We start from the raw sequence: 13,021 nt of genomic DNA on the forward strand, positions 1-13,021 counted from the left end.
AGAAAGAGCCTGCCATCGTTTCTCTTATTAGCAAGCAGATCCAAGCAGAATTCGAGGCCAGGTGTCCCTTCCGGAACGCAAATTTTGGGAATCTTCAACGGCTACCCAACCCGAACGGTACAAAGCAGCGCATGCTGTGTCTGTGCAGGTTCAACGTTTAGGTTTGAACAATGGTTGAGCATCTCAAACAGATTACTCATACAGGACATCTAGAATATATTTTTTCTTCATTATCAATAACTAGTTTTGTATTTTTGGTAGTGGTTGTTGCTGTAGTAGACTATCAAACTCCAATCACCAAAAATAAATGGAGAAAAAAATCCCCTTTATTTAGGTGAGAGGAAGTTGTATTTTGATGATCACAAAAAAATTGAGCATCTTCGATCACAAAAATATTAATTTTTTGAAATTGGAGAGAAGTATAAGTAACTTGTTGCTGATGATCTAAATGATGTAAGATTAGCTGCACATGATCATAGTATGTCCGGGTGCCTGTCGTCGCCTGATTCGATGACACCTCCGGGGAAGCCGCTGGAGAACCGACCATTTCATTTCTTTTTTTGTCGGGCGTCGTGACGACCATTATTGTTAGAGTGTTAGAGAACGATAAAAAAGAAGTGGGTGACTGGTAGTTTCACCAAAAAATAAAAGAGAAGATTATAAACAAGTGGTAATAAAATAAAAGAAGTGGTAATAAAGAAGTGAGTAGAAGACCAACAGAAAAAAATACAAAAAGAAGAGAGAGAGAGAGAAAAAAAAAACAGGATGCGGAGGATTCCGGGGGCTTCGCATCCGGAATCATCCACCTGCCGCAAATCATGGGGCCGGCCCCGCAGACGGATCGGCAACCCTGTTTTTTTTTTTGAAGATTTTCGGCACCCTGATTTCTTCAAAAAGAAAAAAATATATCGGCACCAGCTTGTCCGTTGCGATAGGCGGATAAGCATCGCGAGGTCAAACGTGTCTAATAATATTTCAAACTATTTATTCATAACTTTTTTATTATTTATGTCAAGGCTCGTCCTATAAAAACGTCTATTAGAAATAGTGGTATGATCGAAGCAGTTTCTTCAATCGTTATTGTTCACTTCAAATTTTGTAGTATGTTCTTTTTCTGTAACAGATTTCGTATATACCACGCGCACATTTTTTTATGATGTCAAATATTTCGCTTGCCTATACTTTTTTTATACGAAAATAGAATATCGTCCATATAGGGCAATATATGGCATCACACAAATACAAGCTTTTAGAGGGGTTAGAGTGCTAAATGCGACCGCCCTATTTTTAGCTGGCACCATACTTCCAGTTACAGGCACTCCTTTTCAGTTTCGCTTGCTCCAGCCTCCAGAAGCCTCACAACTACTCGCCAGCAATCCGGTCCCTCCCCCAGAAACTGAATCTCAAGAGGAGCGTAGTTGCAGCAGAAATCCGGAAGTTATCGAGCCAAATTTGGTATTGTTCCGCTCAAATTGCCTTCCTTTCGCTGTAGGCAAAATTCCAATTTTCTCCTGTATTCTTGTGGGCCATGTCTCTGTACGACGGGCTCGCCGGAGTTTATCCGGAAGAGGAGCAAGACCGACACGCCGTCCAGATGGGTGACTCAGACTACGAGGACGATGAGCCGGACCAATCTGTAAGTGAAGCCGCCCTCTGCTCAGTTCTTGAGACATACTAAGATTTTGCTCTCAAATGCTATTGCTTTGGTTTTAATGCCGTTTATTTTTTATCGCTCAATTCATGTATGGGAAGCCTATGCCTTGATTTTACACAAATTATATGTGAAGTTAGTTTTGCTGATATACACTTGTCTAGTTCAACGCAGAAATTTACTTTGTTTGGGAAATTTTTGTTTAGTTTAGTCCCTACATTAGCTCTATTTCTAGGTTTAGTCGAATATGCAGCTAGGAGCATTGGTTTCAGGCTAACTTGGGTAGTTTTGTGTTTGTAGACTTGTGAGGCGACAGAAGACACAACCCCTATGGATGTCAAGAAAGGGAAGGATATACAAGGGATTCCATGGGACAGGATGAACACTACAAGAGACAGGTACAGGCAGGCAAGGTTGCAGCAGTATGCCAATTTTGAGAACATACCTAATTCCGGAAGAAACTCGGAGAAGGTATGGCATAGTTACACATTCAGATTAGCTGGTTGTGTTCTTCTCTAAAAAGAAATTGCATAATTTTTATGCGGTTATACTGGTTCAGGAATGCACACCTGTAGAGAAAGGCCAACTCTACTACGAGTTTCAGCACAACACAAGATCGGTGAAATCAACCATTCTTCATTTCCAGGTGAGCTATGATCTCGTGTTTGTCATTGCAAATGTTAGTTCACCTTTCTTTATTCATGCTATCCACGAGGTTATTAGACATGACAATCGAGATAGTATATCTGCTCTTTTTTTCTTGACCTTTTGTTTATCGGTGTGCTGAATTACTAAAGAAGTTTGCTAATTACAGCGCTACAGCGCATGTTTGTCATGTCCAACTAAGAAAAAGGGGACAACTTATCTTGATGAATAGTGGTAACTAGTGAACTACAGACACACTATAGTAGTACCACCAAGAGTTAAGCCTTTCCTAATCCCCCTCAATATTTACTTGGCCGAAATGTGTCCGGTCAGTTAAATTGAATTGGTATCCTAGCGCACCAGAACAACCATTTTTGGTGCCCCATTTTTAACAGTGAATGCAGATTTCTATACCAATTTGGACGTCAGTTGTCCTATTTTTTTAAGGCCACCTCTATGTAGTTTCCTTGTATGTTTGTAGAACAAAGGTATCAATTGGCTGCTCAAATTCTTTTGTTGAGCTTGCTCCCTTGATGTTTTGCAGTTGAGAAATTTAGTATGGGCAACGACAAAGCATGATGTGTATCTTATGTCATACTATTCTGTGCTTCATTGGTCAGCATTGACTCGTGAGAAGCAAGAAATCATTGATCTTCAGGGGCATGTCGCACCATGTGAGGTACAGGGTTTCTCTTCCAGACGTTTATTTCGGAGCCTTGTCTATTTGATGTATGGTGATACCAACCTTATCTTCTTTGTTTTTTGACTTCAGAAGCACCATGGAAATTTCTCTGAGGGATTTTATCATACTCAAGTCAGTACTTTGGCAGTGAAAAACAACTTGCTTGTTACTGGTGGATTTCGTGGCGAAATAATATGCAAGGTATTTCTTTTCCATTCTCACCTCCTTCCCCATTTCTGCCAATCAATTATAATCAGGGTCTGATGCCTATTTGTTGGCCTGGGGAACACAGTTTTTGGATCGTCGAGGAATAAGCTATTGTTGTAAATCAACAAATGATGACAATGGTATAACTAATTCTTTGGAGATATTCGAGAAACCTAGGTACTTTCTTTTCTGCTGGCAAATCATTACTTTGATTCCAAGGAATTGTTAACTGTGAATGTCAACCTAATCATGTATCATGCCTTCTTCTTTGTAGTGGTTCTCTGCACTTCTTGGCCTCAAACAATGATTGCGGACTTAGAGACTTTGACATTGAAAAGTTTCAAATCTGCAACAACTTCCGATTTGCTTGGCCTGTGAATGTAAAGCCTTCACCTAATTCTTTGATGGTCTATTTTAGTGTTGACTATGTTGCACATTTGTTGGATTTCCATTTTCCTAGTCAAATCCTGGTGTCGACAATGGGGTTGGAAAACTATTTTCTTATTTTGCCCCCTGTTTAATTTACACAGCATACATCACTGAGTCCTGATGGCAAACTTGCTGTGATTGTGGGGGACAATCCTGATGGACTTCTGGTTGATGCTAATTCAGGAAAAGTAAGAAGACTGCAAATCTCCAGTCACTGACTGCAAAAATGGAGTCCATAATTCATACAAGCTTACGGTTGTTTGTTTCTCGCAGACGGTTCATGATCTCCGTGGCCATTTGGATTACTCCTTCGCATCAGCATGGAACCCAGATGGCCGAACATTCGCCACTGGAAACCAAGACAAGACATGCAGGGTATGGGACATCAGGAATCTCTCCAAATCAATTGCTGTACTGGGTGGCAATATTGGAGCCATCAGGTCAATTCGCTACACATCCGATGGAAAGTTCTTGGCGATGGCAGAGCCTGCAGATTTCATCCACATCTTTGATGTTGATAGTGGGTACAGCAGGGAGCAGGAACTGGATTTCTTTGGTGAGATCGCAGGCATATCATTCAGTCCTGACACTAACCCCGTTCGGCTGGTGGAGGCTGCTCCAGCCCTACAGTATTTCCTTCTCACACAACTCCAGCTCCAGCCTCCAGCCACCAGCCAGACAACAGTGTTTTTCTCTCACACAATTCCAGCTCCAGCCTCCAGCTCCAGCCTGCCGAACAGGGTGACTGAATCTCTCTTTGTCGGGGTGCATGATCGCGCATACAGCAGCCTCCTCCAGTTCAGCCGCCGACGATTCTACTCGTACCTTGACACAGCCCTGTGAAGTTGCTGCCGGCAGGGATCTGTGAGTGAGATCCAGATCACAGGTTGTAGGAAATAGAAAGGGGTGTATATGTGTATATGTATGTAGGTGTTGCTCTGAAGAAAGCCGAAGTGCGGTGCGTTTACTTTTGCGGAACAAGGTGTAGATATTCAGCTAGCCACGTTTCTTTGCTGAAAAAAGCTGTAGATATTCAGCGAGCCATCTCTTCGGAGATTTGTACTGTTTCTGCTGCTGTAACGTTGTTGTATATAAGGGGCTACTTGATCACCAGTTTCACGCAAGTTGTCATCGATTCAAGCTGGTTTTGGCGCCAGAACCTTCTCGGAGTCTCTTCTTGACGAAAGAGTCAAAACCAGCGGCTACTTTTTTTTAAAAGGAGAAAACTGTGCTTTATGAAAGCTACAAACCAGCGGCTTATATTGAAAGCTACAAACCAGCGGCTAATCTTACAGGTTCAGGGACAAACGAGGCGCCAGCAGATTTGAGCAGGAAACCTTGACCTGAGAAGTGGCAAGCATACGAATAATTTATGAGCTAACTCATGCTTCAAACGGTAAATTACAAGAGAACAATTGCAAGCATGTTTACACGAGGGGTTTTCCGATATACTCTTCTACAAGCTCAGGTAGGTACAACCTCGGTAGACGAGGTAGAGAGCCGCATAAGATAGGCTCCTATAGCAATACACAGCAGTAAAAACTGAACGAAACAAAAGATTGAAACCCTACTGGCCTTAGATTGCAGGTGCAGGACTTCAGAACTACTGGACAGCTCTTTGCACTGCACCTGTAGCTTCTCTGCCATCTCCTCTAACACCATTGCTCTGTTTTCGGCGTGTTGGAGTTTAAGTCCGAGCTGCTTATAGTCTTCACATAAAGACTTTTGCGCTTCGTATAGAGCCATTTGATCCTGGGCCAGAGTTACCGAGGCTTGATAAGCTCTTGTTAGGATGGTGCACTGAATCTCTGCTTCCATCTTCTCCTTGTACAGTTGATCTAGTTCAGATTGTGACAACAGGAGATTTGCATTCTCAATTGTGGTAGCTTCAAATTCCCGTATTCTCGAAGCCTTCTCCTTGATCAGTGCTGATGCCTCTACCAACCTGGACTCAAGATGTTTTATCCTTTCATTTACCTCTTCAAAAGGTTCCTCAAGATGGACCGACCCACTCCATTCATCATCATGGACATCTAAATCATCAGTTGGTTCTTTTCCAATTGCCATGATTTTTTCTATCTCTGCAATATGCATAGGAGAAATGACTATATTAAACTACAAAACGATATAACCATTCTGGTAGTGTTAACAAACAAAACGAAAAGAGTTTATTCCAGGGGGAAAACATATCAGGACAAATTTATGAATTGTTAGGAAATGCTTATGGGAGAAAGCGATATAATTCTACTCCCAACGAGCAAAATCCCAAGCAATCAGTTATCCTTTTTTTTCTTCTTCTGGAACTCTGCCATTCATCCAAGCAGAAGAGAGAACTACAGCAGGTTTTATTGTCGAGTTGAATCAGATGACATTTTTATTGTTCAATTGCACAGTCCACTGCCAACAAGATGACCTAACATTATGCTAACTGTGAGATGGATACTAAATGCTAGTTGATGGATAAAACCACTTGAAGGCAACAGACAAATAGATTCATCAGACATTTAGTATACAACTTCTTTTAGTGCAGCATATAGTTCAGCAATTCATTCAAATATCGACCAGTATATAGTGCATCCAGAGTTAATTTATTTCCACAAAACTGAGCAAACAACTTGTTAGGTAGCTAAGTAAGTAGCAGCCAAATCCTGAATTGTCACTCTGGAGCATAGAGAATTATATGGCAATGTGGATTTCAAATCCTAAGACAGATGCAGCCAGATAATAACTTTGATTAGACAGACAGTTCATACAAAGTTAAGTTCGAATAGCAAGATTTGGGAAAGCATGTATATGAATTTAGTATGTCACATTTAAGCGATCGGGTAGTGCATGGAAATAAACTGAGAATTTGACAATACCGTTCTCAAGTGCTTCCTGTGCTCTCTGAAGTAGTAACAAAGTTGATTCACTGTAATGGTCAGCACCTGAATGCATCCTTCCATTCTGTCCCTTCCCAACACTCGCCTCATCAAATGTATCATCGACACCATTGCCAGAATCAACACTTATATGGACCGATCTACCCACCACACTGCTGCCATTCGCTTTGCAGTAACCAGTCGATCGAACCTCCTCGCTCGGCTGCTCCTCGTCGCTGAGGTCGCAGTAATCGGAGAAGACCTTATGAACACCATTGGGGCCGGCACCAGATTGCCGGGCCTTCAACTTCAAGGCGTTCGAGCTGCGGAGGTCAGACTCCACGCTGGACCGTGAGTTATCAGCCTCGGTGGGGACGGCGGCGCTGTAAACAACCCTCCGCCGGTCGGCACGCGAGCGCGCGGCGCGCGGGTTCCTGCCGTGCAGAGAGGCGGCGGGGGCGCGGGCGCGGACGCGGGGGGACAGCCTGTCCCGCTCCCGCTGGAAGAGCGAGGCGTGGTCGTGGCGCGGGAGCACGCGCGGCGCGCTCGCGGCGGTGGAGGACTTGCTGCTCCGGTCCTCGCTGTTGTCGGAGTCGGCGCCGCCCGCGCCGACCGAGAACCCGGCGGGCGCGGCGAGGAGGCCGAGGCCGGGGTCCAGCTTCCCCGGCGGAACGAAGCGGGACTCGACCGAGGCGGTGGAGCTCTCCGCCTCGGCGACGGGCGCCTCGTGCTTCCCCTTCGGCGCGCCGGCGGGGAGCGGGAGCCGGCGCTTGTGGAGCTGCGCTGAGTCCTCATCCCCGGCGCCGCCGCCACCGACGGCGGAGGCGTGGCCCTCCCTCAGCTGTCCCTGTTCCCGCCTGATACGCCGCCAGCGACGGAGCCCGCGGCCCTTGGTGGCGGCCACAGCGGGAGAGCTCTTGGGAACAGCCTCCTCGTCGGCCGCCGCCGGCGCCGGGGACTCGGCGGACGACTCGACGGGGCAGCTCGCCACGCTATCCATGCTGCGCATCAGTGGAGGAGCAGAGCAACCGCGACGCTGAGCAGGAGGAGCGACCTCTGGGTGGCGGATGCCATGGCAGGCTGGAGCCTCCGAGGGGCGGAAGCGGAACTGCAAGAGCGAGACGTCAAAAGAAAAAAAGGAAAAAAAACTAGAAAAAGGAAAGAGAAAAGTAGGAAAAGTTTTCTAGCCTTTTCGATTTTCCAATAGAATTGCACACAGATCGGTGACGAGATGCAGGGGCCAAATCTTGATAAAACCAGGGAGTGGACGGCTTGTTTGGCTGGTCACCTTCTATTCTTCCGGAAGAAAGGTTTGTCTTGCCACTTTTTAAAACACAACTGAAAGGAAATATAGGTTTGCTAATAGAATTAAACACGAGCTAATCAAGGGTAAGCAAGGGTAAATTGATTTTAATAACTAATCGATCATCGCATCTAGGGGGTGTTTGGTCCCTAAATGAAAATGCTAAACTTTGCCAAAGGATGTCGGGCCGGTTGGTTCCGGCAGTCCGGCGGCACTCCGGACGTCGTGGGTTCGATTCTTGGAAGGGGCGAATTTCCGTCTCCGGTTAAAAAAACCCCATCGCCTGCCTCATGTCCAAAGCACTGTGGAGCCCGGCCTAACTCACAAGGCGACGGGCCCCTGTGTACGGGTGGGGCAGGGGTTCGGGAGTTTTCTTGGCCTGCTGTGAGAATGTCATTCTACCTCTCAAACAATGCCGTGGGGGCGGTCTTACCCCCGCAGGTCAAGTTTTTTAAAATACTAAACTTCGGCACTAGTTCATCCAAATGGTAGTGCAAGCAATGATGTGGACAAAACTTTAGTTAGAATTTAAAATTTTAGCAAGTGTGTGCATGATAATATGTGCTAAAGCTTAGCACTCAGCTTTATCCTCCAAACAGAATCTTATGTGGGCTAAAGTTTTGGCTCTTAGATCCAAATAACTTGTGAATTGCTTATTTAGAGGGGCTAAAAATGAGTGCTAAACTTTAGCATCCACTAGCACCTACTCCTTCCGTCCCGCAAAATCTGTTCGTTTAGAGAATTCTAGACATACTACAAGTCCTATAAAATGACTATTTTTTCCCAAATTAACTATAGCAATTGTGATCGAAGACTTTGTTGTTTATTTAATTTTCTAAATCATCAATAAATGCAAATACATCGAAATAAGAAAAGTAACATCTACTTAAACATTTGATTGGCTCTATGCCTTTCCTAAGGCCATTCTTTTTTGGTATTTGATATTGTTTTAGTTAGATAGATTTTACTACTATCTAAACCTAAACGAACATTTTTTGTGGGACAAGATTTAAAAGCTAAATAAACAGTCTTTGCGGGATGGAGCGAGTATATTTTTGCTATATTTTTTTGAAGGAAAAAGGTAGGAGCAATGCCAGATCATATAAGAAGAAGTAGAATGTGGTTCGTTACAATATTGTTATTACATAAATATGTAGATAACTCAAACACAACACCATTCCGATGCATTAGGAACTAAGGGGACTCCTGTCTTCGCATGCTTTCCTTCGGACGTCCATTTTCAGTTTGATAAGGTTAAGAACCCCGGCCGGCAATAGTGAGAAGCCCTGAAAAATCCTCCTGTTCCTCTCATTCCAAATAATCCATGCCGTATAGAGTGAAATCGTCGCTACTTGTCTCCTGTTATCAGCACCTGTATCTTGCAGCATTGAGTTCCACCATTCCTGAACTTGTCTTCCTGGCTGAGGCATCTGGATCAGGCCTTCCGTCCATTGTCGCACAACGAACCAAACTTCCTGAGCGAAACAGCAGTGCAGGCATAAGTGAGCCGGTGTTTCAGGCTCCTGGTTGCAAAGACAATACAACGGATCACATGTTATTCCTTCGATGATTAAGTTGTCTGCTGTTTGTATCTTTTCCTGCACCAATAGCCAAGCAAAGAAACGATGCTTCCCTTCTGCCTTGGCCTTCCAAATTGCCGAGCTGTCGAATGTGCAGAAGGAACCTGCAAACTGAACATCATACGCTAATTTACATGAGTACAGGACTCTATTATCACTTTCGGATATACTGGATCTAAAGTTTCGCACTTCACGCATTAGTAGTCGGATCCAAACAGAACCTCTAAACTTGTATCAATATAGAAGTGTTTGGTGTCGAAAGCCCTTCGTGGTTTGCCCCCCCCCCCCCCCCGCGTCGCTCCTCCTCGGGGCGGCTCGGGCGGAGCCCGAACCCCGCATCGCCGGCCCTCCAGCACCGCCCCCTCCCCTCGCCGCCACCCGAGTGGCCGCTAGAAGCCCGCGCGGCCACAAAGAAGGTGGCGGCGGGGCTCCACTGCCCTCTCCTTCTCCTTTCCTCCTCCCTCACGCTCTCTTCGAGCTGACCTCTAGCCATGGCGGCGGCGGCGTGCTCCGGCCGTCCGCGGCTAGATCCGGGCTGGTGCCGGGCAGATCCGCCCCTTCGGCCTCTGGATCTGCCTTCCTGGGCTCTCGGCATGCCGGGAGCTGGCTGCGGCGACGGCGGCGGAGGTTGTCCTGTGGCGGTGGCGGCTGGCTGCTGCGCGTCCCGGCGGCGGCGCCGTCGGCCTGGCGCGGCGTGCGTCGGGGGGCACGGGGCGGACGGCTGCAGGTGGCGCGTGTGTTGGGCTGCTGCTCGGCCTGGCCTGTGGCGGCTTCGGCGTCCGATCTCGGCGTCGCCCATCAACGGAGCGTTCGCGACCGCCGGCGTGGCGGGACTGCGCGGCTGCGGCGGCGCCCACGGCCGGCTCGCCGGGCGCTGCGGGCGGGCTATTGGTGCCGGCATCTATGATGCGGCGGCCAGTGGCACCCCCCTCTTGCCGGGTGCGGCTCTCCCTCGCCGGGGCTCGTGGATGCCGGTGGCCTGTCCCTCGCCGTGTGGCTGGCCCCTCGCCGTGCGCGTCCACCCCTCGTCGGGGCTCGCAGTCGCCAGTGGCCGGCCCCTCTCCGTGCGCGGAACCCCCTCTCCGGGGCTTGCGGCCGCCGGTGGCTGGCCCCTTTCGCTGGGTGTGGCTGCTGGTGGCCCTCGCTTTCTGGGCGCTGTCTGCGGTGGGTGCCGGGCCGGCCGGCGGGCTCATCTGCGCTGTGGCGGCCGTCGGCTCTGGGTTGGAAAGGGCTGGTGGCGAAAACCTTGGTTCTGCTTGCGGATCGATGACGACGACGCCCTCGGGCGCCGTTTACCTTGTTGAAGGCGTCATCCTTCCGCCTTTTTCCACCTTCTCCGGTTAGTCTTTCCGGGTAAAAACCTAGATCATGTTAGTCGGACGACGGCGCCTGTGGCGTCGTTTCCTTCTTGGAGGTGTTGTCTTGGAAGCTTTGCTGGTGGCCGTCAGCTGCTTTTCTTGGAGAGTTTCTATTTCTGCGCCTGCCTTCGCTTCGTTTCATCTGTATTTATAATAGACAAACAAGAAGGAACTCGCTGTAAATTGCCGCACTCCTAATAAGCTATTAAGCTTGTGCAGCAGGTGTGTTTTCCTCATATTTTGCTATGTATTTTTGTTAGACGTGCGAGCCAAAATTTGATTTTACAAAAGGCTTATGCATTGGTTTATATCACAGATCCTTAAAATTTCAAGATGATATGATGGTCAAAGTGATTTGGAAACTAAAAATTCCTTTCAAGATAAAGATTTTCTTTTGGTTTCTCTAAAAAAGAGTTATGCTAACAAAAGATAATCTAGCGAGGAAGAATTGGAAGGAGAGTTTGAAGTATTGCTTCTGTAATTGTAATGAATCAATTACACATCTCCTCTTTGATTGTCACCATGCAAATGAGATTTGGAAGATAGTCTATTTAGCTATAGGGTTAGCTCCGCCAAGATCGATTTCTCATATGCTAGGAAATTGGCTCTCAAATTTTGATAACAACGAGAGGCGTGTCATTTTGGTGGGGGCAGCTGCATTATGTTGGGCTATTTGGAAATGTCGTAATGATATTATTTTTAACAAAATCAAGTATTCATCATTTATGCAGGCTGTTTTCAGAGGGACCTACTGATTGCGCTTATGGGCGCAACTGCAGTATAAAGATACGATAAAGGTGATGTTCCGAAAAACAAGTCTTGCATTGGAGGCGGTCTCCTTAGAGATAACCAATCATGGGTGGAAGCATAACCTTAGAATTGGTTTAGATGATTTTCTCTTTGTTCATTCCCCAGTTAGCCAATAGACGGCTATGTTTTTTAATAATCTTTGGGCTGTGTACACTTTGTAGAGGCCGGAACTCATTTTCATTATCTAAAAAATATGATGGTCAAAGTGTCAAAATGGATGAAAGTATTTAACTCATTTGACAATCTTCCGCTGCTTTTGTGTTGATTGGAACAAGAGCTAAATATTACCATTTCAGTTATATTTACACTCGAATTTGCGTTGCCTGCATTCCGATCTCACTCTGAATTGCAATATGGAGTAGCTGTGTTTGTATCTTACCCGTTGCACTGACGGCCACAATATGGATTCCCCCATCTGTTGCGGGTTGACGCACCACATGCGTGTGTTACACGTAGCAGAGCACAAGAAATGAAAATACTTTATGTAGAACATCGGATCAGAAACAACCCTCGCTGACCAGCGCGGCGCTGCGTCGGGCGGACTGACGGAGTGACGGAGACCTGGTCTCACAAAAAAAAAAGTGACGGAGACCCCTACGCTGGCCGCACGGCGAGACGGGGGCGCCGAGCCGCCGACACGTTGGGAGCGGATGCGGCGTGGGCGGACAGGTGTCCAGGTGGGCAGGTGGGCCGTCGAACGTGGCCAGCCCTGTTCATGCACTTGTGCCCGTCCGGTACTCCGGCGTGCTCGATCACGAGCGATTGTTCTTCAGGTGGATGGATGGAGGCCGCGTGCCCGTCCGGCGTTCGGCGTGGCCAGGAGACCCGAACTGCTGGCTGTCGGGCGGCAGTCGCGCTCGCTCGCACGCCTGCGGCGCCACGAGTCCACGGTGAGCCACCGTGTTGGGCTGTTGGCGGACAATGGCTGCTCGTGGGCCGCTTTCCTTTCCAACGGCAGCGTGGGCTGGGATGGGCTGTAACGACGCGCGGAGGAGGAGGAGCCCGCGGCCGCCGGCGTGGACTGGGCTGTAACACACGCGAACGCGCGCAAGCGCCGCGGCCCGCGAGCGTTGCCAGCTCAGTGAGTCCAGTGTGCCCCGTCACATCCCATCCACTCTACTGCGTTTGGACGCGGCTCAGCGCCCGGGCCGCCGCCGACCTCTCGATCGACGCAGCCAGAAGGCGGACATGACATCCCCTCAAAAAAAAAAAAGGCTGACATGACAGGCTGCCACGCCCGCGCCATCACGAGCTGCGGTTTCCCAGCATCGTCTCCTGACTCCTGAGCACGGCGAGTATGGGTGCCCGGCCGGCGAGGAGGCGCACGGCGTCCGCCGCCTCTGTGCCGGAGATAACACGCGACGCTGCGTCCGGTGCCCCTGACGGCGGCCTGACTCTACTCTGACCCTGAGTCCCTGCCGCTTCCGGGGGGCACGGGCGCATGGCCATGACCGGCGGAACCTGAGCGTGCCCCCGCCGGAGCCACAGGGGCTGT

General features: G+C 48.2%; 2 protein-coding genes and 1 long non-coding RNA gene across 4 annotated transcripts; 2 read left to right on the top strand and 1 right to left on the bottom strand.

Moving 5' to 3' along the window:
* The first annotated feature begins 1,301 nt into the window (after window positions 1-1,301).
* Window positions 1,302-4,738, top strand: LOC120679234 (uncharacterized WD repeat-containing protein C2A9.03-like). Of its 2 annotated transcripts, XM_039960778.1 has the most exons (10): window positions 1,302-1,636; window positions 1,952-2,122; window positions 2,211-2,297; window positions 2,841-2,975; window positions 3,069-3,179; window positions 3,271-3,362; window positions 3,460-3,565; window positions 3,716-3,802; window positions 3,888-4,202; window positions 4,359-4,738. In XM_039960778.1, exons 1-10 carry the CDS (start codon window positions 1,529-1,531, stop codon window positions 4,455-4,457), a joined length of 1,311 nt encoding a protein of 436 aa, XP_039816712.1. In that variant the 5' UTR covers window positions 1,302-1,528; the 3' UTR covers window positions 4,458-4,738. The 2 variants fall into 2 exon arrangements, with proteins under 2 accessions (XP_039816712.1, XP_039816713.1); XM_039960779.1 differs by lacking the exon at window positions 3,716-3,802.
* Window positions 4,739-4,965: 227 nt separating this feature from the next.
* LOC120679730 (WPP domain-interacting protein 1) lies at window positions 4,966-7,620 on the bottom strand. The gene is made up of 2 exons (XM_039961384.1): window positions 6,476-7,620; window positions 4,966-5,695 (listed from the first exon to the last, which is right to left on the bottom strand). The coding sequence occupies exons 1-2, from the start codon at window positions 7,482-7,484 to the stop codon at window positions 5,079-5,081; spliced, it is 1,626 nt and encodes a 541-aa protein (XP_039817318.1). The 5' UTR covers window positions 7,485-7,620; the 3' UTR covers window positions 4,966-5,078.
* Window positions 7,621-9,647: 2,027 nt separating this feature from the next.
* On the top strand, window positions 9,648-11,761 carry LOC120677291. The gene is made up of 2 exons (XR_005676248.1): window positions 9,648-10,938; window positions 11,448-11,761. It is a non-coding gene; the product is annotated as an uncharacterized LOC120677291 (long non-coding RNA).
* Window positions 11,762-13,021: the final 1,260 nt, after the last annotated feature.

The sequence above is a fragment of the Panicum virgatum genome, chromosome 6N (genome assembly GCF_016808335.1).
Source record: "Panicum virgatum strain AP13 chromosome 6N, P.virgatum_v5, whole genome shotgun sequence".
Lineage (NCBI taxonomy): Eukaryota > Viridiplantae > Streptophyta > Magnoliopsida > Poales > Poaceae > Panicum > Panicum virgatum.